General features: G+C 38.7%; 1 protein-coding gene across 1 annotated transcript in view; it reads right to left on the reverse strand.

Moving 5' to 3' along the window:
• LOC136867497 (SCY1-like protein 2) overlaps positions 1-22,206 on the reverse strand; it is a 139,953-nt gene that overhangs the window by 66,317 nt on the left and 51,430 nt on the right. The window contains exons 7-9 of the mRNA XM_067144706.2: positions 17,303-17,445; positions 17,059-17,218; positions 9,625-9,861 (exon numbers count right to left, since the gene is read on the reverse strand). Coding sequence (XP_067000807.2) covers positions 9,625-9,861; positions 17,059-17,218; positions 17,303-17,445 — 540 coding nt within the window. The remainder of the gene's footprint in view (positions 1-9,624; positions 9,862-17,058; positions 17,219-17,302; positions 17,446-22,206) is intronic.

The following is a 22,206-nucleotide window of genomic DNA, read 5'->3' on the forward strand; positions in this document are numbered from 1 at the left end:
AAGATGATGATGATGATGATGATGATGATGGCAGTGCAGCATTTGGTCTGTTCATGAATACTGGAAAGACATCCACCCATTTGTGATGCTGCTTTGAAGACGTCCACCAACTTCCAACGCTTAGGAGGAGTGGAAAGGCCGCTGGAATAACTCTCCTGACTTGCCCTTGCATAACATCTTCAGAGGGAAAAAACTGCTAACAGATCCTAACTGCCGCGTGCAACTTGGTTCAGACTGTACAGGATCAGGACAGGTCATGGAAGGTGCAGGGATTCTTTCTACAAGTGGAACTTTGTACCATCTCCAGAATGTGACTGTGGAACCCTTCACCAGACTATTCCCCACATTGTAAGTAAGTGTCAACTACGGGCTTATCCAGGTAGATTGGAAGACTTTCTATCACCAACAGCGGAAGCATTACAGTGGATTCAAAAGTTGGACATTCAGATATAACTGATAACACTAATGCCTGAAGTGAATCAATGCTTTTTATGTTATTGTGTATATATTGTATATTAGGTATATCATTTCCTTGTCATATAATGATGATAATAATAATAATAATAATAATAATAATAATAATAATAATAATAATAATAATAATAATAATAATAATTGTACCGGGAGGTACACCTCAACGCCGCGCATTCAAAACTAGCGCCTAAAAGAACTCCTCTAACAATCAAATGTGAAACCAATAATACAACAAGTTGGAACTTTACTCAGAAGATGTCACCACTAAAATACGAAGGCTTTTTTTTTTCAACCTCCGGAGGGTCATAAATGAAAGACAAGTGTACGTATCCAAATGAATTTATTACCAAATGTTAGGTACAAATGTGGTTACTTTTCAACATAATCACCATGGAGGTTGAGGCATTAGTCACACCTGTGGACAAGCTTTTCCATCCCCTCTGCACAGTATGTTGCCGCCAGCGAGTTCAGATAGGCCCGATCGTTGGTTTGAAGATCTTCATCCTCCTGGAACCTCTGCCCTCCCAGCCACTTTTTCAGTCCCGGGAAGAGGTGGAAGTCACTCGGCCCTAAATCGGGACTGTACGGAGGGTGGTCAAAAACGTCCCACCGAAATTCCTCCTGCAGAAGTTGTTGGGTGACACGAGCAATGTGAGGGCGAAGATGTTATCTGATGACCACAAAAGTCGCCAGATGGCAGCAGCGTTGATGTTTCTTACCCGTTATGAGGCTGAACGTGGCGATTTGTTGAAGAAAATTGTGACTGGCGATGAGACTTGGGTTTCGTACATCACCACCGAAACAAAACAACAATCGCGTCAATGGATGCACACGCACTCACCAAACAAACTGAAGAAGTTTAAGCAAGCCTTCAACGAAAGGAAGATGATGGCTACAGTCTTTTGGGACCAAAAGGGTGTGTTGCTTGTTGAGTTCATGGAACGGGGGTCTACGATCAATGCAGCGGTTTATTGCCAGACTTTACGACGACTGAGGTGGACCATACAGAACAAACGACGAGGCACGCTGACAACTGGAATCCTCTTCATTCATGACAATGCACGCCCTCACAGTGCTCGTGTCACCCAACAACTTCTGCAGGAGGAATTTCGGTGGGACGTTTTTGACTACCCACCGTACAGTCCCCATTTGGGGCCAAGTGACTTTCACCTCTTCCCAGGACTGAAAAAGTGGCTGGGAGGGCAGAGGTTCCAGGAGGATGAAGAACTTCAAACCAACATTCGGGCCTATCTGAACTCGCTGGCGGCAACATACTGTACAGGGGGGACGGAAAAGCTTGTCCACAGGTATGACAAATGCCTCAACCTCCATGGTGATTATGTTGCAAAGTAACCACATTTGTACCTAACATTTGGTAATATATTCATTTAGATACGTACACTTGTCTTTCATTGATGATCCTCCGGAGGTTAAAAAAAAAAAAAAACGCCCTCTTATTACGTTGTTACAGGTGAACTATGTAATGTGAGTGGAATGTATTTTTTGAAGACCTTGTTTGAAAAATACGATATGATGTTTTATTTTTATTGACCTAACCTGTACTGTATAATGTTGTAACATAGGCATTTGTAAATAGTAGAATTCTGTCTATAGTTCCTGGAAAGATCCAGAAAGTTACATAACTTTTGTACAGGGTGTGTTACTTTGTTGGTATGTGTTCTAGAAAGTGTGTTCTGTCTATTCTGGAAAAATACGACTTTCGCAATCATGCGTATTCTAGAATGTTAGTCAAAGTTCGCGATCGAAAGTAAGGTTGTGATTGGTGAGTCTAGGTGGCGATAGGGAACACGTGCACGCTGATTGGTTGCCTCCAAGGCCAGTAAGTCCTATATATAGTGAGCGACGCAGTGTTCGAATGAATTCTGTATCCTGAATTCTGTCAGTCTTGGTCCATCTGTCTGCGAGCAGCCTATCTGGTTGACATCCCCCGGTTTTCGGGATGGCGCTCTCCTCGGGTAAGCACTCTTGAATTCCGTTCCTGCTAAAAATTCCGTAATGTTCCGATTTGCTTTTCATACAGGAGTCTGCCCTAACCTCGCCTAGATTCACCAAATTAGTTACTTATGACGCCTCAGTTTTTCAGCTAGACTTACCTGTTCGTTTCCGAGGCATTCCCGTTTTGTTTCACTAAAATATGTATATTGTAGTTTAATATTATTTCCCTTGGGGTTTGCCTCTGATAGTTCTGTATCACCTTAGGTACGCTACATTTTGGATAACCAGTAAATTGCATTGTACTACTGCATTGGTAACTAGATGTACAGTTGATTTGTAATTTGAATTTACACTGCTACGAATAACCTATGTATATCACTGAACTTATAGCTCATAACTTGGAATGTATTTGTAGAATTATCTTGTAAATAATATTTTTAAAAACTAAGGATCACGGTGATTCATTTCGGAATCTGCTATCTAAGCCATGTCCATGCCTTTGGTAGGTTCCCAGCCCTTCCATCTTCCTGTCTTGTCGTTCACTAGTTGGCCCTACTGATAGTTACGTACTTGTTTTGTTGGAGATCCGCGTATGCTAGCTACTGTTTTTCCGAGTGTGTAGTGTTTTCTTATATTGTGTATTGTACTTTTACCTTCCCCTTTTAACTGTGTTTGTGCCTTGTTTGGTGTTACCACTGTAGTAGAGGTAACAACGTAATTTTGTTATTGTGCAGTTGCCTACATTGACTGAAATTATCAGTGTTTTGGTTGCCATTCATCAAGAAGTTTGGACGTTTTCCCACATATGACACTACAAAAACTATGTTCATGAACCCTGGTGCAAGGATAAGAAGTTATCATTCAAAGAAGTTTTGTATTCATAGGTTTTTTTTCTGATTGATGTTCATTTATTTTTGGGTTGGCAATATTTCCTTTATATTTCTGCCAGTTTTGAATGTAGCGAATCCCAAATTTCTGTAATTAATTTTCAACCTATCACATTCTTCTTCTTCTTCTTCTTCTTCTTCGATTTTGAGTGTAACTTTTAAAGTGACCAATGAAAATGAGAGGGTGTGGCTGGTTTCATCTTGAATGATCTGGTACCTTTCCTGAGGGTTTATAAACTGCGGCTTTTCACGTCTCTTGGCCACTTGATCGTCATCTTATTGAGGGTGTGTGTCAAAGCAGAAGGCCTCTTTCATCAGTCAGCAGTACATCGAGAAGGTAATGGCCACATAACATCTTTCTTTCTTGCTAACTCCACAGTTTAACCCAAGGGAAAGGTCCAAATCGTTAACTGTGTAACCTATTTTTCTAAAAATGTAACTTTCTGTCGGCTAATATAAAAACTTCATAAAATCTTTAACTGTAAATCAGGGATAGAGAGTGATGTACTCTCTCGATCTCACCTTCATCTTGGTTTGAGGTGAATACGTCTCATAACTGTTTTTCATTCTGTAACGTGGTAATGTAATTTCTATACGAGTCACCTCAGTAGTTTGGGAACAGCCCCTGTTTCATCGGGCTAGTGCCCTTTAGGTTTTGAGTGTTCACATCTAGGAGTGCAAGTTCTCGCCTCCATTCATTTTGTGTTTGGACCATTTATTTAACCATTGTTCTTTTTCCATGAAGGCCCAGTAGGTTGGGTATTAAATACCCCTGTATAATCATTTTCCAATTGTAAGTTGTGCCTTGGGAGGCCAGAAATTGTAAGTTGATGTTGCCTTGAGTAGGCTTGGAAAACTGAGAGGCTGGTTGCTCTTTTTCAAAGTTTTTGTAAGATTAATGAATGCCTCTTGAAGGCTCGATGTTGTAATTTCGGGAGCAAGTGCTCTTTGAATTAGGGGATTTCTGCCCCTCACTAAATAATACCTCTTCATTTTGTAAAATTGTAAAACTGGGGGGCTTGAAGCCCAGAATTTGTAAAAATCAGTAATCTTGGACTTTCCTACTCTTGTTTCAAGATTGCTTTTGTACCTGATATGTTGTTAAGTTTGTTCTAAAAGAAATATAACCTATGTTAAAGTTTTAAATTAATTTTTGATATGGTAGTTAGACCCATTCCACCCAGCACCTTCTTTCACCTCTCTCTGCGCTCCACGAGAAACCCTGGAATAATAATAATAATAATAATAATAATAATAATAATAATAATAATCGTATGGCCTCAGCTACCGTGTGCAGACATTTCAATTTGACACCATCTGGCTGTCTGCTCGTCAATTTCGACATTCCGTTTTACTCTAGGCCCACTAGATGGCAGACCGAGTAAACCGAAACTCTCTTGGGCGTCTATGGCTGAGATTTAATGAATTTTGTCGGGTAAACACCAAATGTGTCACCAGAGATCTTTTACATGCCGACATCTTACGATATGGAGTGTCTAATGGACTTTTTTCCGCCCTTCAAAAATCCGACTACCTCTGCCGGGTTTGAACCCGCTATCTTGGGATCCGGAGGCCGACACTCTACCAACTGATCCACAGAGGCAGCTATAATAATAATAATAATAATAATAATAATAATAATAATAATAATAATAATAATAATAATAATAATAATAATAATAATAATAATCAGACATCATACTGGTAAACAAGAAAACTGGGACAACTTTCATTATTGACATTGCTATCCCCAATGAATGACACCAACATTGACAGGAAGTACCATGAAAAAATCTACAAGTACAAAGAACACTGGTCTGAACCAAACAAACTGTCCTTGTTCCACTGCTTGCTGCCAGCAGTAGCAAGTTTTCACTAAATGACATAGTAAGTAAGTAAGTAAGTAAGTAAGTAAGTAAGTAAGTAAGTAAGTAAGTAAGTAAGTAAGTAAACAGTTTAGACACAAAGGAATATTTTAACGATTTCAAGATTTATGTATAATTTGTTTCTGTTGATGACTGTATTTGTACAAATGTATCAAGTCCTAGGATTTAGTTCAATGTTTTGGCACCGTTGAAGAAGAGAGTAGTAGCTCTCGAAATATGTACGACAGATAATTATAATAAAATGTACAAGGCGGAAAGTGTTTTATAGAAATTAAATATAAGTCAATACGGACAAGATTGTACCAACATGGTTAAAATACCGGGCGAGTTGGCCGTGCGCGTAGAGGCGTGCGGCTGTGAGCTGGCATCCGGGATATAGTAGGTTCGAATCCCACTATCGACAGCCCTGAAGATGGTTTTCCGTGGTTTCCCATTTTCACACCAGGCAAATGCTGGGGCTGTACCTTAATTAAGGCCACGGTCGATTCCTTCCAACTCCTAGGCCTTTCCTATCCCATCGTCGCCATAAGACCTATCTGTGTCGGTGCGACGTAAAGCCCCTAGCAAAAAAACATGGTTAAAATAGTCAATAGAGGTAGGTTTTATGGTGACGACGAGATAGGAAAGAGCTAGGAGTTGGAAGGAAGTGGCCGTGGCCTTAATTAAGGTCTGGTGTGAAAATGGGAAACCATGGAAAACTTCAGGGTTGTCGATAGCGGGCAGATCGAATAAAAGAGAAGAAACACTCATTGTCAGGAAAGTGACAGTGAATCAGAATCATTGAGTTGAGTAGCAGTCGCCTGCTAGGTCAAAGCTGTAGCATCATGGGTTTTGGTTTGGACATGAGGAATCTATTCCTGTATTTCCCTCCTGTTAGCTGGCTTACTCAAGCACAGTAAAACCTCATTAAGACGTTTCTGCAGGGGACAAGGAAAAAGAACGTGTTAAGCGAGATAAAGTACTCCTGAATATATGAATATAAACTATCCAACAGGGATATGGAAATACTAAATACATTTTCTTTTCTGACATGACGGCATTTTACGACGTGTATCTACAGGTACAGTCAAAACTATAACATTTCTAAGAGAGTAGAATATTAAAAGATGTGAAAAACATGAGAAAATGAATTTGAAAACCTTTTCTGCAGGGGATTATAAGTGCACTGAATGGTGTGAAAAATACCAGACAACAAAAATATGAAAACATATGCAAGGAAGCCAATAAAAATATCTAAGTATTATTGCAGATCACACTCTTTCTGAAACAAATTTTAATAGAAGCTTTTTATTTTGGAGCAGTGGGTTATTAAACATTATTTTCTGATCACACTCTTAGATAACGAATGGGAGGTTACACTCAACCATGTGCAACTGCAACTTTGGCTGCCACTTTGAAATTAACAAAACTTTGATTCAACCAACTCGAATGATCAAGTCGAAACTCGAAGGTGCAAGTTTCAACATTCGCGCTACCTCTACACACTTTAAGATGCGGGTGCCAGTGAACTTTCTGATAGATTTTAATTTTGTCCTCATTAATAAGGAATTTCACGACAAGACAAATATGCACCACGCTAGTCAGTTTCACACAATTATGTTCCTAGTCCAGATGTAGGCTATAAGGCAACAGATATTTGCCACCCTTCACTGTACCACTCAACACAAAATCAATTTCTAATTTCTGAATGGAATGCAAAATATAAGCACAAACAGGCTCACTGCGTTATTCAGCAATCTCGCTGCTAACCAGCAAGCAAAACTGAACATTCCTGAGGCTAACCAGCAAGCAAAACTGAACATTCCTGAGGCTAACGGCTCGCTCCCTGAAGGTGTAACTTATCCTGTGCAGTTCAGGAATTCCAGGTCTCTTCCAGTTATCATGCATCTGTAGCAAGGGCTCTTGCTTACCCTTTCTCAAGGGATGAAAATACAATGCAACCTCGCTAGCGTGTTCCTCATTAACATGTTTCCCTGCTTAGCACGTTGTAAATTCGAAGCCTCGATTCACACTGAATGAAATCTGTATAAAAATGCCTCGCTTATAGCATCACAAATTTTCGCTATTACCACTTAGTACAATCACATTTTTCCTAGACCTAAAAATGTTAATGTATTTGTCATCCCTTCTGAAAGAAACGTGATTTCGAACTCAGCTAAGAGCCGTCACCACATTTGCCTGATTACGGGAAAAGGCTTTCCTGAACTTCAAAGGATAAGTTGCACTTTCGGGGAACAAGTCATGTTCGGTTTTGCTTGCTGGTTAACAGCGAGATTGCTGAATAGCAGAGCGAGCCTGTTTGTGCTTGTATTTCGCGTTCCATTCAGAAGGTAGAAATGTATTTTGTGTTGAGTGGTACAGTGAAGTGTAGCTAATATTTGTTGCACGATACAGTGCCTATATCTGGATTAGGAACATAATCGTGTGAAACTGACTAGCGTGGTGCATATTTGTCGTGTAATGCCTAGTTATGGATACGGAAAATGTTGTAAAATTCGTTAGTAATGAAGATAAAATCTGTCAGAAAGTGGACTGGTATAAGTGTGCAGAGGTCACGAATGTTGAAACTTCCACCTTCGAGTTTTGACTCGATCACTCAAGTTGGTTGAAGTTTTGTTTGATTCAAAATGGCGACCAAAGTCATTCCTCGTGGTTGCAGATGGTTAAGTGTAATCTCCAGTTCATCCTCTATGAGTGTGAACAGAAAATAATGTTTAATAACCCATTGCTCTGAAATGAAAGACTCCTACTATCATTTTTTTTAATTTTTAGAAGGAGTGTGATCTGCAATAGTATTTCGATATTTTTTGTTGGCCCCTGTGCACAAGTTTTCTCACTTGTTGTCTGGTGTTTTTCACTCCTTTCAGTGTACTGGTACTTCTGATTTTATAATCCCCAGCAGAAAAGGTTTCATATTTGTTCTCTCGTGTTTTTCACATCTTTTAATATATTCTCCATAATCTTTAGAAATGGTACATAGGCCTATAGTTTTCACTGTACCCGCGGATACACGACGTAAAATGCTCTCATGTCGGAAAAAATCATATTTAGTATTTCCATATTCCTGTTGGATAGTTTTTATTTGTATATTCATTAGTACGTTTTCACGCTTAACATGTTCTTTTTCCTTGTCCCCTGCAAAAATGTCTTAACGAGGTTTCCATGTAACATTTTTCACAGTAACGAAAAATGTGAGGTATTTTTATATAGATTTAATACAATGTGAATGGAGACTTAGAACGTGCTAAGCGGGGAAACGTGTTAATGAGGTTTCACTATATTTAAAATAAGAATACAAACAACAAACAATGTTAAATTCTAGGAGGCCTCAAACATCATCATTACAAGAATATCACATCACATCTAATAAAAACAGGAAATTACAGCAGAACAGGAACAATAGCTGATTTTGGTGAATATCTGCACATGCCGTATTTCTCTGAACCCGAGATAACCCCACTTTTTCCTTCAAAAAATAAAATAAAATAGATCAGGCTTAAAAAGTGCTTTGTAAAATTATGAATACCTTTCTTGTACAATACATATTTTTTTTACTATCTTTGTCTTCAAGCCAACGCCGAACATTGGCTCTAGTTATGCTGTCTTTTCTTGCGGGTGCACAATTATTCTTTATTTCTGCGAGTTTCATAACCATTAAATTAAAATTGGCATCATAATATTGAAGAGAATCCATTGAAAATTTTCCGGCAATACCTGTTCCACGTGTGTCTACAATACAACGATCCATGAGAAAAATATTTCTGCTGTCTATAAAAATGTTACTTTTACTAAGCGTCAGGTACAGTAGACGCTTATACCTTTGCCACTGAGTAGCCTTCTAAGAATTCAAAGGCTTGCATGTTTTGATGCCATTCTGCAGATTTGAGAAATTATTTTATAGAGGCTAATACTTTTGTATCTATCCAGGGGACTGTCGCTCGCCCGGTCACCAGCGCTGCGAGTCTGTCTCCCGCCAAGTAGAATATTATTCTCTCTTCACTATTTCCCGAGAACTAGTGATGCTATACAGAGGCACTGTACAAACGACTGTTGCGGCTAGCGATGTAGCCTATAGACCTAATAGAGATGCAGACATTTTGAAGGTAGAGTTTTATGCGCGCGGGCAGAGAGGGAGGGTGAAGGGAAGCAGCGTGGTTACTGTGGTAACTGCCAGTGGTGTTTTTACTATTAGGTCACGAATGCAAGACAACCCTTGAATTTTCATGGGAGATTCTGAGGAAAAAAAAAGTTGTCTTGGATTCAGAGGAATACGGTAATTCAAGATCATAATGTCAATCACAGGTAAAAATTCAACCATAAAACTTAATTATTTCCCACTCATACCCTCAGTTAGTTTTTCACAAGACGCACTCTACAGCTGAATCTCCATGTGATGAAAGCAAATGACTCCTGTTACTTACCGAAATGTACGAAGTAGCTATACACAGGCGCTTAATGCGTGGTAACAGTGCGTTCTTCATTGATGGGTAATCGACGAGGCCTGCAAACGTTGGCAAGACTGACAGACAGAGCTCTTGTATCTGCTGTGCATCGGCCTCCAGAGCTCTGTACAACATGGGTAACACGTCCGTCTTGATCTCCTCTGGAGGTGTCAGCTTAAGAAGGAGCTCCATTTTCTGCATGAAGATTAGCAAGATCTGCACGCACAAAAGTACAACAAATCAATTTAAGTATTACAGGCCTAAGACATGGATCAGCACACTGATGGTAGATAATCTTACAGTGTTACAGTCATTAGCTTTATGATCAAATATCTTCCAGACTCTCGTGAGGACATAAACCAGGTAGAACTGTAAATCATTATCGAAACAGGCTTTCAACGTATTAGGTCGTGTCACGTACATGTAGTACGTGTTGAAGAGATGTTAAGTACAGAACAAAAATGGCCAGCCGGACACCAATGGGATCCGAACCCACAACCTCCCAATTTCGCAACCTGTACTTAACATCTCTTTAACACGTACTACATGTACGTGACACGACCTAATACGTTGAAAGTCTGTTTCGATTACAATGCGGTCGTGAAAATTCAATATTCATTGTAAATCATTATTGTTTGTTCGCTGGCCACTTAATCCCACATTAATGCAGGTAAGTTTTCATCAATGCCAGGGCAGAAGAATTTTTACAAGTTGCTTTACGTTGCACCGACACAGATAGGTCTTATGGTGTCGATGGGATAGGAAGGGGCTACGAGTGGGAGGGAAGCAGCTATGGCCTTAATTAAGGTACAGCCCCAACATTTGCCTGGAGTGAAAATGGGAAACCATGGAAATCCATCTTCAGGGCTGCCGACAGTGGGGTTCGAACCCGCTATCTCCCGAATACTGGATACTGGCCGCACTTAAGCGACTGCAGCTATCGAGCTCAGTGGCAGAAGAATTAGGACTGGGAAATAAGCAGCCATGTCCTGAATCTATTCCCCTACAATGACAAGTAGGCAATAACTGTATTTGAATCAGAAATGCAAAACTGACTAATTAATTCTATAGTGGTTTTCTAATTCATTTTATATCTGTATTTGTAGTATATTTACAGAGCTTATTAACTGAAGGCCAGTTCTCCAAGGCATAGAGCTTCAATTGATTTTATAAAATAGGTCATCTTGTTCAAATCCTTACTTGGATCTTCAATTGTATCACAGTTTTAGGAAACTATAATAACTGCCAGTAAGTGAAATTTTTTTTTTTGCTAGGGGCTTTACGTCGCAGCGACACAGATAGGTCTTATGGCGACGATGGGATAGGAAAGGCCTAGGAGTTGGAAGGAAGTGGCCGTGGCCTTAATTAAGGTACAGCCCCAGCATTTGCCTGGTGTGAAAATGGGAAACCACGGAAAACCATCTTCAGGGCTGCCGATAGTGGGATTCGAACCTACTATCTCCCGGATGCAAGCTCACAGCCGCGCGCCTCTACGCTCACGGCCAACTCGCCCGGTATGAAATATTTTACCATCGTGACAAAGATGAAAACATTTTCCCAATTTCCACAAATAAGATAAAATTAAACAGACAAACAAACAAAAATTCCAGGACAAATATCCACTTTACACTCAAGAAAGAAACTCACAGCACAGAAGGGAGAGGGTAAAACCCGGTGCCGGCACATAGCCTACGCCTTACGAATAACACCAAGAGGTCTGCTCAAGGCTTAACGTCTCCATCCGACGGACGGATCACAATCAACAGCATCATATGACTTCACTCCATTTGAGCACTGCAGAGAGGTTTGGAATTTAATCCAGGCTTTTGGCATGCAACTAGTGATTATAAATTGCATGGCACCACCTCTCTCGTACCTTGCCGGCCAACATTCTGATGATAAATTTTTTAAAGTTAAAATTTGACGATTGTTTTGGATTGAACAAAGAATATTAAATAGAAAGAAGGATCCACCTTTTCAATACTCTGTTATTAAGTTGAACCAAATAAAAGTTACAACCTCTTCATTTGGGACCGGTTTCAACACATTTGAAGTGTCATCATCAGCCAATTAGCGAGGCAGAGCAAAAATTAAATCATGAAGTTCTAAAAACATACAACACAATGATCACAGACAAAAAGAGTACGTAGAATAATTAACACTATTTCGTGTCGAAGCAATTCCAGTTGATGTTCATAACAGTCAAAAGAGTAAAAAGAAGAACACTGTTTCGTGCCAAAACAGTTCCAGTTGAAGTTCATAAGCAGGTCTTGTATAATCTTGTTATGCTGCATTCACATATGAAGATGTATGAAGATTTTGTATTAAAGGTTAATAACGAGTTAAAGGACATATTCTAAGATGAAAACTTGAAGGATAACTCGTTATGAAATCAAACTTGCGATACGCAGTTGTTGCTAGGCAAAGGTCTTGTAATCATTTGTTTTTTCGGCTGAAGAGAGGAAAGCAATTTAATTGAAGTCTAAGGAATACAGTATAGGACTTAATTTCAAAAATTCAAAGTGGATATATAAATCTTAAAAATAAATTTTTAATAATTACAATGTGAGGCTCAACTCGAACAGTTTGCCATGGTGATTGATAAATGTATGGGAGATGAAAAATAGAGAAAAGGGTGGGGAATAATGAGCGCTAATTAAAGGCTGGGAAGGAAAGGGAAGAAAAAGGGAGGGGGGAATATCTAAGGAGGATCATGGGGGCGTAGTGGAAGGAGCAAGTAGCATGAGAGGGTATTGTGTAAATTGTGAAAGATTGATCACCTAATGCCCTTTTCGATTTTCTCATCACCATTTTAACTAACCTCAAGTCAACAAGTATAATCTTGTGCTCTTTTTACTCTTTTGACTGTGATCATTGTGTTATGAACATCAACTGGAATTGCTTCGACACGAAATAGTGTTAATTATTCTACGTACACTTTTTGTCTGTGATCATTGTGTTATGTGTTTTTAGAACTTTATGATTTAAGTTTTGCTCTGCCTTGCTAATTGGCCGATGATGACACTTCAAATGTGTTGAAACCGGTCCCAAATGAACAGGTTGTAACTTTTATTTGGTTCAACTTAATAACATTACGTTTTGAATGCTGGCCTGTAAATTACATACTTATTTAAGAAATATGTATTTATATGTATTTATAATGTATCCTTGTTTTGCCATACGAAATAATAATAATAATAATAAATAATAATAATAATAATAATAATAATAATAATAATAATAATTGTCCCGGGCGGTACACCTCTACACCGTTTATTTAAAAGTTGCGCCAGTTGAAACTCCTCTTCTGGAGGAAGGTTGAACTTTATCTACTCTATTAATTCTCTACTTTCTCAGAAGATGTCACCACGTGGAAAATTTTGAGTTTTTGAACTGTGTCACTTGTGATGTGTTTTTGTTTCGCTTGAAGTAAGAAGTGTGAACTTTCTCTTCTAGAGGACACTACTGAAGATCAACAATAGCGCACCCTAGTGCGGAGTCAAAGAACTATTTTGTTGGAGAAAATTTTATTTCAAAAGTTTGTTTCTTGTTAAATTTCTTTCTGTTATTGTTTAAGTTGGCTGTATACCCTTCTTTTTCCCCTTTGTTTTAGATTTATCCAATCCCGAATTTCTTTTAGTAATTTCTGACCAATCTGGTGTATCTTCCCCCAACTTGTATCTGTTGCGGGGTCCTATCCAATAAAAACATTGTGGGCGGGTGTTTTCATTCCCCTAACGCCTAGAAACTTCCGCGAGAGTATATAAACTGCTGATTTTAGGGTCTCCGGGCCACTTCTGTTCCATCTTTCAGTGTATTAAGTACATAGCAGGAGGCGGGAAGCGCCTCTTTCCTCGGCGGCGGTCAACAATAAGGTAATGGCCGATTAATAAATTCTTTCTTTTCTTGCTCAGCAGTTTAACTTTCGGGGCGGGTTCTAAGCGTTCAACCATGTAACCTTTTCCTAAAATGTAAAAACAACTGGTATCTATTCCATTTTAAAACGACATATCGGGATAGAGAGTGCTTAACCCTCTCGAGCTCCCACTCACATCGTCTTGAGGTGAACTTATTCTCTCAACCAATTCTTCCGTAATGTAATGTAAATTGCTATTAAGTCACCTCTGTAGTATGGGATTAGCCCTTGTGATAACGGCCTAGTGCCAAAGTAGGTTTTGAAAACCAAGTGTATTAGGAGTGCAAGTTCGCCTCCTCTCAAATTGTTTTAGAGGTCATTTAATTAACCTGCTTTTCATTTAATAGACCTCAGTAGATTGGGTATTTTACCCCTGTGTTTATGTCCGTTGAGGACAACTTGAAGGTGGAGTTTGGTGTGGCCTAGGAGAGGCTTAAATTAAAGAGCGTGTGGCTCTTTTGGAAACGGAGTGTTGTATGCCTCGAGGAGGCTTTACTGTGTAATTTGGAGCAAGTGCTCCAGGGTTTGATTGGGGTCTTCTGCCCCTTTGTTAAAATGTGTATATCGGAAAGTTAGGCTAGTTGCTCAAAATTGTGAACTCAGGGCTCGAAGCCCAAACTCTGTAATCCCTGTAATTGTACATTTCAAATTGTGTTTCGGCTACTAAGTACCTGTTCTTTGTTATTACTTAATATTGAAAAGGAAATATAACCTTGTTAACTTTTACATTAACTTTGATTCCGTAGTTTGAGACCCATTCACGCCCGCACCTTCTTACACCTCTACCTACCACCAAAACACGGTAACAATAATAATAATAATAATAATAATAATAATAATAATAATAATAATAATAATAATAATAATAATAATAATAATAGAGTATTGAAAAGGTGGATCCATCTGTTTAACATGGCAAATTTTTTTCGACCAACGTCTCCTCCCATGATACAGGTCAAGTGTTTGATTGATAAGAATATGGAAAACCATGTAAAAACTCTCTCCATGGCTAGGGACATAGAGGACTGAACCATCCTCTCCCGACTGCAAGCTTACAGCCAACTCACTCTCATCATCATTTCCCTTTATCCAGCTGTAGCCGTGTAGGGAAAAATATGGTTCCTCTCCACTTTCTTCGATCTTTCCACTACTCCTCCTCCAACACTGTGTCGCAGTCCAGGTTTCTTTCTATAATACTGCGTTGGATTGTGTCCTTCCATTCCATTCGCGGCCGTCCACGGCCTCTCCTTCCTCGGACTTGCATTTCCATCACCTTTTTTGGCATTCTTTCGTCACTCATTCGCTTTATGTGCCAAAACCATCTTAGTCGGCTCTTCTCTATTCTATCATTCATTTTTTCCACTCCAATTTCTTCCCTGATTTTCTCATTCCTTATTTTGTCTCTTCTACTCTTCTGTATCATAGTCCTCAAGAACTTCTTTTTGGTTGCCTGCATTCGACTCGCATCCTTCTTTGTCATTGTCCAAGTTTCTGCTCCGTTAGTTGTTATGGGTACGTAATACATCTTGTACATAGTTTCCTTTGCTTCCATTGGCACAACCTTGTCCCATAACATGTTTCTTACAGCTTGAATCATCTTAGTAATCTCAGCATCCAGTAGAGCATTCTTCATTAATTCACTCCCCAGGTATTTGAACATCTCCACTACTTCCACGGGCTTGTCTCCAAGTCTAATCTGACCTTTCCCTTCTTTCTCCCCTCTAGTCATAACAAGCATTTTACTCTTTTCTACACTTATTTTCAATCCACATTCTTCAATCTTCCCATTCACCACAATCCAACTGTTCTTGAACCTTCATGCCCTCTTCTCCCCAAATCACAATGGTTGGTGAGCCCATTGTAACAACAGCCTATATGGATAAAGCAGGTATGGTGCACACTCACTCTATGCAAATCAAATCTTCAATGCCCTGGACAAGTGCTCTTTGTGGGAGATGTCCTAAATTATGACTGGTTCAAGTCCAAGTAAGATGTAACTTTCCTGTATGATCACTAGACCAGAGTAAGAACAGTAAACCAAAAATGTAATCACACAAATGAAGAAGAGAATGAAGGAAGGCAGTGGGAGATTATTCCGAGAAAAAGCTATCAAATAATTTTCAAACAATCATCATCGCAGCAGAGTAATATCCACGTGACCAATGGCTCTATTTTTCAATTTTCTCTGGACGTAATTACAGTAGAAGTCCGTTACAGCGAGAACTCATAACGGCGACAAATTTACTCAGTATAGTGGATTGTCATTGTATCAGATTTTTTGTAGCAGTTGCGGACCCCCCCCCCCCGCCAAATACACACATTAAAGTAGGTATGAAACAGCAATAAGTTTCTTCAAAACACTTGCGTTTTTGCAGATGATTTTCATACTTGACGCGGCTTACTCGTTAGTTATTTTTCTAATTTCAATACAACACAAACGCAAAGGTTCAATTTAATGCTGAAAAATTGTTGCAGTATCACTCCAGAGGATGATTTACTGTAAACAAAATTCAAAATGAAAGGAGAATACGTATTTTGCAATAAATACATAAATAACATTGCATATGACAATTGTTAAGTCATTAGAAATAAAGGCTGAAGTAAATGATCGCTGAATTACACTGCTATGTACTGAAATTAAGCAACGAGATACACCAAAAGATACGGCAGAGTGCATCACTGATTTCAGAGGTCCGTTTACATTTTCTCATGTCTGGTTAAATTTCGGAAAGGCTATTCCCATGTAAATGTATAGTGAGAACTGGCGCTTGAAATACGTTTTCGTTAGTTACCGCTGTTTGAATAAGAAAACTGAACCGTTTGCCACAGAAGCCTCTGGAGTGATGCTAATACAAATTTTAAGAATGAAGCTGAATATTTCATTCGGGAGATAGTGGGTTAGAACCCTGGAGATGGCTTTCCGTGGTTTCCCAATATCACACCAGGCAAATGCTGCAGCTGTCATGGTCACTTCCTTCCCACTCCTCGCCCTTTTCTGTCCCATCGTCTCCACGCTGTGCAACGTAAAGCAAACTTGTAAATAAAAAAAGACTGAAATCGAACATATGCGTTCATGTACTATCACAATTAGAAAAGTAACTAACAAGTAAGCTGTAATATGGAAACCATCTCCAAGAATGCAAGTTTTGAACAAACTGATTGTTATTTAATACAGATTTTAATGCAAGAGAGACTGCCTTCCCTCCACTTCACTTTTACAGAAAATTGGATATAACAGCAATCCACTATAGTGAGTAAATTTTTTGCTGTTATGAATTCTCATTATAAAGAACTTCTACAGAACTTTACCATTAACAGCTCTTAAAATTCTTTATAAAGCCTACAAGAAGTATAAAGATAATTTTTAAAAAGAGGATTTTAGACACTGCTAAAATCACTGGGTATTCTACATAATACCTACTTTTAATACTTTGCTGGTAACATCTGTATCAAGTTCAATAAAGCACCTGAAATGAATACGAGATATACAGCATTACCTGTATAGGGTCCTGCATTTTCATCACAGGCTTCAGATGAGGTAATATGTGCTGGTAGAATTCTTCTTTCGAACAGTTTTCAGCAATCAACAACACATTTGGTAAAACAAATGGAACCATACTGGGATTTACAAACTCTTTTACCAGGCATGGGAGAATCCTGGAATAGAAACACAGGAGTAATTTACCTGCAGCATGGAGCAATTACCTAACAGCTTACCAATATATGTATTTTATAACGAACCTGTATATACATACACGATGAGGCAAGTTCTGTATAATCTGGGGTAGACCTTTGTAAAACTGAGATTTCTGAAGATTGTCCCATTGGAATAGAGAATCCAGGTAATTGAGTGTTTTGACACCAACATCTTCAAAGAATGGTATCTGTAAAAAATACAAATAACTATTAAAAAGAATTACTTTCATAATTCCTGACACTTAATATAATATATACCTGCATAATTTCGTGAGCTTTAATTCTGAATTAGAAATTTGGGGAAAGATAAAAATTAACATAAATTTCCTGACCTGATTATATAAAAGTTTTCCACCATCTGAGCATCTTACATACATTTACTTTTTCATGAAATGTTGACTCTAATGTACACTGATGTATCCAAATAGGAGCATCTCAACGATTAATTTGTAAGAAAGATCAACGCGAGAAGAGACAGGTTACCTGGTGGAGGAACAAGCCTCCAGGCTCAGAAGCTCATACTTTAAAAGAAAAGACAATGCAGTTGGTCCACATTAGTTAGAGAAAGACTTTGAAGGTTTTACGTACATTCGTAACAACGTTTCCCTCAACTTTACGTGCATTGAATTAGAAAAACACCTTTGGGTTATGGAAAATGGAAACAGAAGATGAAAGGGAAGTAACCTAGATACGGGAATGTCTAGCATAAAAAGGGAAAACTAAAGGAAGAATAAGTTCATTTTCACAGGAAAAATGTTTGAGCTGCTCACACTCCAAAACAGACCGTAGTAATCCTGTACTAAACCTATATTGTTAATTCTTACTTGACGCAAAAGTTTTGAGTAGAACATCAGATATCAGGTTCATAAACAAGAGCACACAACATGTTTACTCTGGTCGACCAAACCCGTTGGGTTAAGAGTAGGAAAGATGACTAGTAAAGGCTTGAATATTAAAAATTTACAGAAGAAAATTTTTCTCTCTCTCTCTTTCTCTCTCTCTCTCTCTCTCTCCCCGTGTTTTATACAAATGTCCAAAGTAAAACATTATATAATTATATAATTATATAATTTTCTATATACAAGTTAAGCTTCTATGAATGTGACACTAACTGCTGTCTTGTGATACTTCTACCAAATGATATATATACAAGGTACATATTTCTATGTTGCCAGAACACAAACTAAAGTTTTGTAGCAAAAGTATAAAGACTCTGAAAGGAAATATTTGGCTAGATGGTTGAAATTAGCTTGCAGATCAAGCTGAAATCTCGATTTCTATTTTTTTTTTACAAGCTGTTTTACGTCGCTCTAACAAAGATAGGTCTTATAGTGACAATGGGACAGGAAAGGGCTAGGAGTGGGAAGAAAGTGACTGTGGCCTTAATTAAGGTACAGCCCCAGCATATGCCTGGTCTGTGAATGGGAAACCATGGAAAACCATCTTCAGGACTGCCACTATCTCGCGAATACTGGATACAGGCTGCACTTAAGCGACTGCAGCTATTGAGCTTGGTAATCTAGATTTCTTGTGAGGTGATATCTTTCGGTTGACTTTCGTCCACCTGTGCTGACACTTCAGAATAGGGAGTAGCCCTATGCATCTGCAGTACAGTGAAGTCAACCACTAGACGGTCATCTGGTCTCTCCTGCTGTGCCTCTTCTTTATATACCGAGCTCAGCAAAGACTTGAGCACAGCTGACTATTCACAGGTCGAACCAGCTTGCACAAACTGGAACTATCTTCATAATGCGCCAGTTTCAAAATGGGCACCACAACTCTCCCTCTCTCACCTCATAATTAGAGCCCAGCACGGATGCGGATATCCGCAAAGTTACTGTCTTGGAGGATACAAACTGTATGACAGTGCGGAAAATTTTGCTGACAATTTGTAAATAATGAAGTTAGGTGACCCTTGGCATTGATGTGGGAGAATGGTGATATATAAAGAGCCTTGAGACCATAAAGCCGTAAATATGACCTAATCCTAACTGGCTCCTGCCTGCATTTAGTGGAATGAACAAAGGTTCCAAAAGAGAACCACTCAATATGTCTGTAGTCGCTGAGGAAATTTCTATGTAATAGACAAGAAAAATGTTCCACCCATCAATACTATTTATTGTGAATGAATTATTGCACTAGTACCTGTTTTGGCCTCTCTTGGCCATCATCAGCTAGCACACAATAATAATAAATAATAAAGAGGAAATTTCTAATAAACCTGTCACTGTGGGGTTCTGGTGCTAGGTATCAGGCCTATTGTATTGAACCCATGACCTTTGTGCCCTAAGAACATTATGCGTAAATTGGCAATTTAATTAGAAGTTTGATTCTTGATGGCATGGATTTGACACGTGACGAAGGGGTGATTACCTTCGGTCCCACGATCTGGGATACGTGACGTCAGTCGCACGTGTCAACGGCGGAAGAATCTTAAGTCAGTTTTGTGAACTATTTCAAAGCGTGTGTATATGGCGTGCCCCAAGCCAAGTCAAGAAAATATAGTGCCTATCAAAGGAGGTCAATTATCCCACAAATCGAACCCGTATAAATTTTAAATGTCCATGAACACTACCGCCAGAAATGTAGCAAGTATGTAGTCACTTTCAAAACTCTTGTAATTACAGTTTAGTTAAGTCAGAAAATTTATAGAAATTTTTTTGGCGGCAAAGGGAGATGCCCGAAGAGAGGGGATAACTGCTATAAATATGAAGGGGCGCCATGACGAAGTCTCCTTCATCTGCATTTTATGGTACGAAGCGGACGATAAAGTGCTGAGCTGCTCTGTGAAATCAAACAACAAAAGTAGACTAAGTTCAACCGCAGATTTTAGCCACTGTGGCTGGGGTCTTGACTCCATGTGGAGATAGGTTTCTTGAGTGGAAATAATTGTACCAGATAGGACGGTCAAAGTACTGAATAAATTCTCCTGTGATAATTAAAGTAATTCGTGTGCGGAAGTAATTACAGTCCATCGTGTGCGCTCAAAGAAAAAAAGTGAAGGGCATTTCTTTTTTTTGATGCTTTATTCCAGGAAACCTGAAGAAATATAATAATCTGTAAAGCCAGAAATGTAAAAATGGCTAAATAAAAATGCCAGGCTCGCAGGTGAGCCCTATGACGAACACTGGCCACTGGCATGACTACATAAGGCATGTGACTTTCCATCTTACTACCTATTATATCTTGTTTCATGATCTCTAAATGTGTATTTGAATGGGGATATACGACGCAGTGGTCACCCCTATTAAGTTTTGTAAATGTTAGAATACGACTAAAAGAGTCATTTGTTTATTTTTCACTTGGATAAAATTTTTGAAGTCTTGCTAGTGCCGTATGATGATGTAAAAAGTTATTGAATAGGGTTTCGAAGTGATATCACGTCCAATGTAGATCGTCATTTCCGTGTGTTTGCTGCCTATATTTTGTGATGTCAAATTAAGATGTTCATTCAACGCAAAAATTTTTTCTGTCTGAAATTTGGACGTAAAGAATATAGAAATCCATGGTTACTCATTTTCAATCGAGTGGAAGCGCGCTGTCGGGTGAGAATCTAGTGTGATGAATTTGTTCACGGAGGGAAATGTTTTTCTAGGCCCATTTTAAACTGTGTCTGACTGGCAATAAAAAGATCTAGTAGAAATTTTCAGTCATTTTCGTGAAAATCCAGTTATTAAATACGAAATGATGTTATGCGAAGTTGTTCATTATTAATGCATGTGCATATTAGTCGTCATGAATTCTAGTAAGGATTTTATTCCAGTTCTTTGTCGATGATAGTTGCGAGTAGGGAAACAGAGGTTAGTTGTCGTGTGAGTTCAGATGAGATTTGTGAATCAGGTTAGACCTGTCAAGTGAAACCGGGACATGGAAGCCCGAGGAATATTTTATAATGCTGGGAATGGAAAGAAATATATAGAAATCCATAGCGGTATTAATTTGCGACGCGTATATTTATTGTGGGCATCTTGAAGCATAATCTATGTGCATTTTATTGGTCAGGAATATCGTATGTTGCAATTAGTCTTTTGCGAAGTTAAACGTTTCATTCTTTGAGGTCAGTCAGGCATGATGAACAGATGTTCCATATCGAGATTGACAGACAGGGAGGGGTTGTTTGTAGTTGAGACCGCCAGCGGATCGAAAGGGAAACGGGTTGTAACGGGACATGTAGTGGTTTACGTGTAGGACTGAGATTTCATTCGTGGCGACGGAGATAAATAATTATGGAATCTAGTTGAAATTTTCATCCGGTAATAACCTGAGTATTGTGGAATACTGTAAATTTGTTTAATTGGGGACGTAATGAACATTTGAAACCACGAACTTCGAGTATAATGAACAAGAGTAACCAAATTCAGGGTTGTCCAAAATATAGAGCGATGGTAGTGGTGATTGTTTGTCTGTGAGGGGTGCGCAAACTTTATAAATGTTATGACGAGATATGACATCGTAATTATATGGCGAGTTGCTTTTGGTTTGTACGTAGATTATTAGGATATCCAAGTGTTAATAATGGCTAGGATTAGATTAGATTTAAAGTGTGAGATCATGAGACAAGATATATAACTGGACATGAATTATGTAACAATTCTTTTCCAGCCAGATAAGCAAAGGAATATGTGAAGAAACCAGAGTCCGCGGAGATAGAATTTGTTGTCCTTTAAGATTTCATTAAATCATTTAAATTTATTTAATTATTAAATTCAGTGAAACCGCATTTTAATCAAGCGAATAACTTGGAGATGCATTCTGGAAATCTTAGTTTGTTTTCTGGGGAATATTTAAATGGTAACGTAACGATTAAGGGGACATATCCGAAGGAAATGGATTTTACTGCCACAAAATTTGTGAGCATTGCTATTGTTGTAATTATTTAACTTTGATTGATTGAGCAGTGAATGTGCTGGGGATAGTAAAGTGGAAACTTTGGTCATCAACCGATGTAA

This window comes from Anabrus simplex, chromosome 3 (genome assembly GCF_040414725.1).
Source record: "Anabrus simplex isolate iqAnaSimp1 chromosome 3, ASM4041472v1, whole genome shotgun sequence".
Taxonomy (NCBI): Eukaryota; Metazoa; Arthropoda; class Insecta; order Orthoptera; family Tettigoniidae; genus Anabrus; species Anabrus simplex.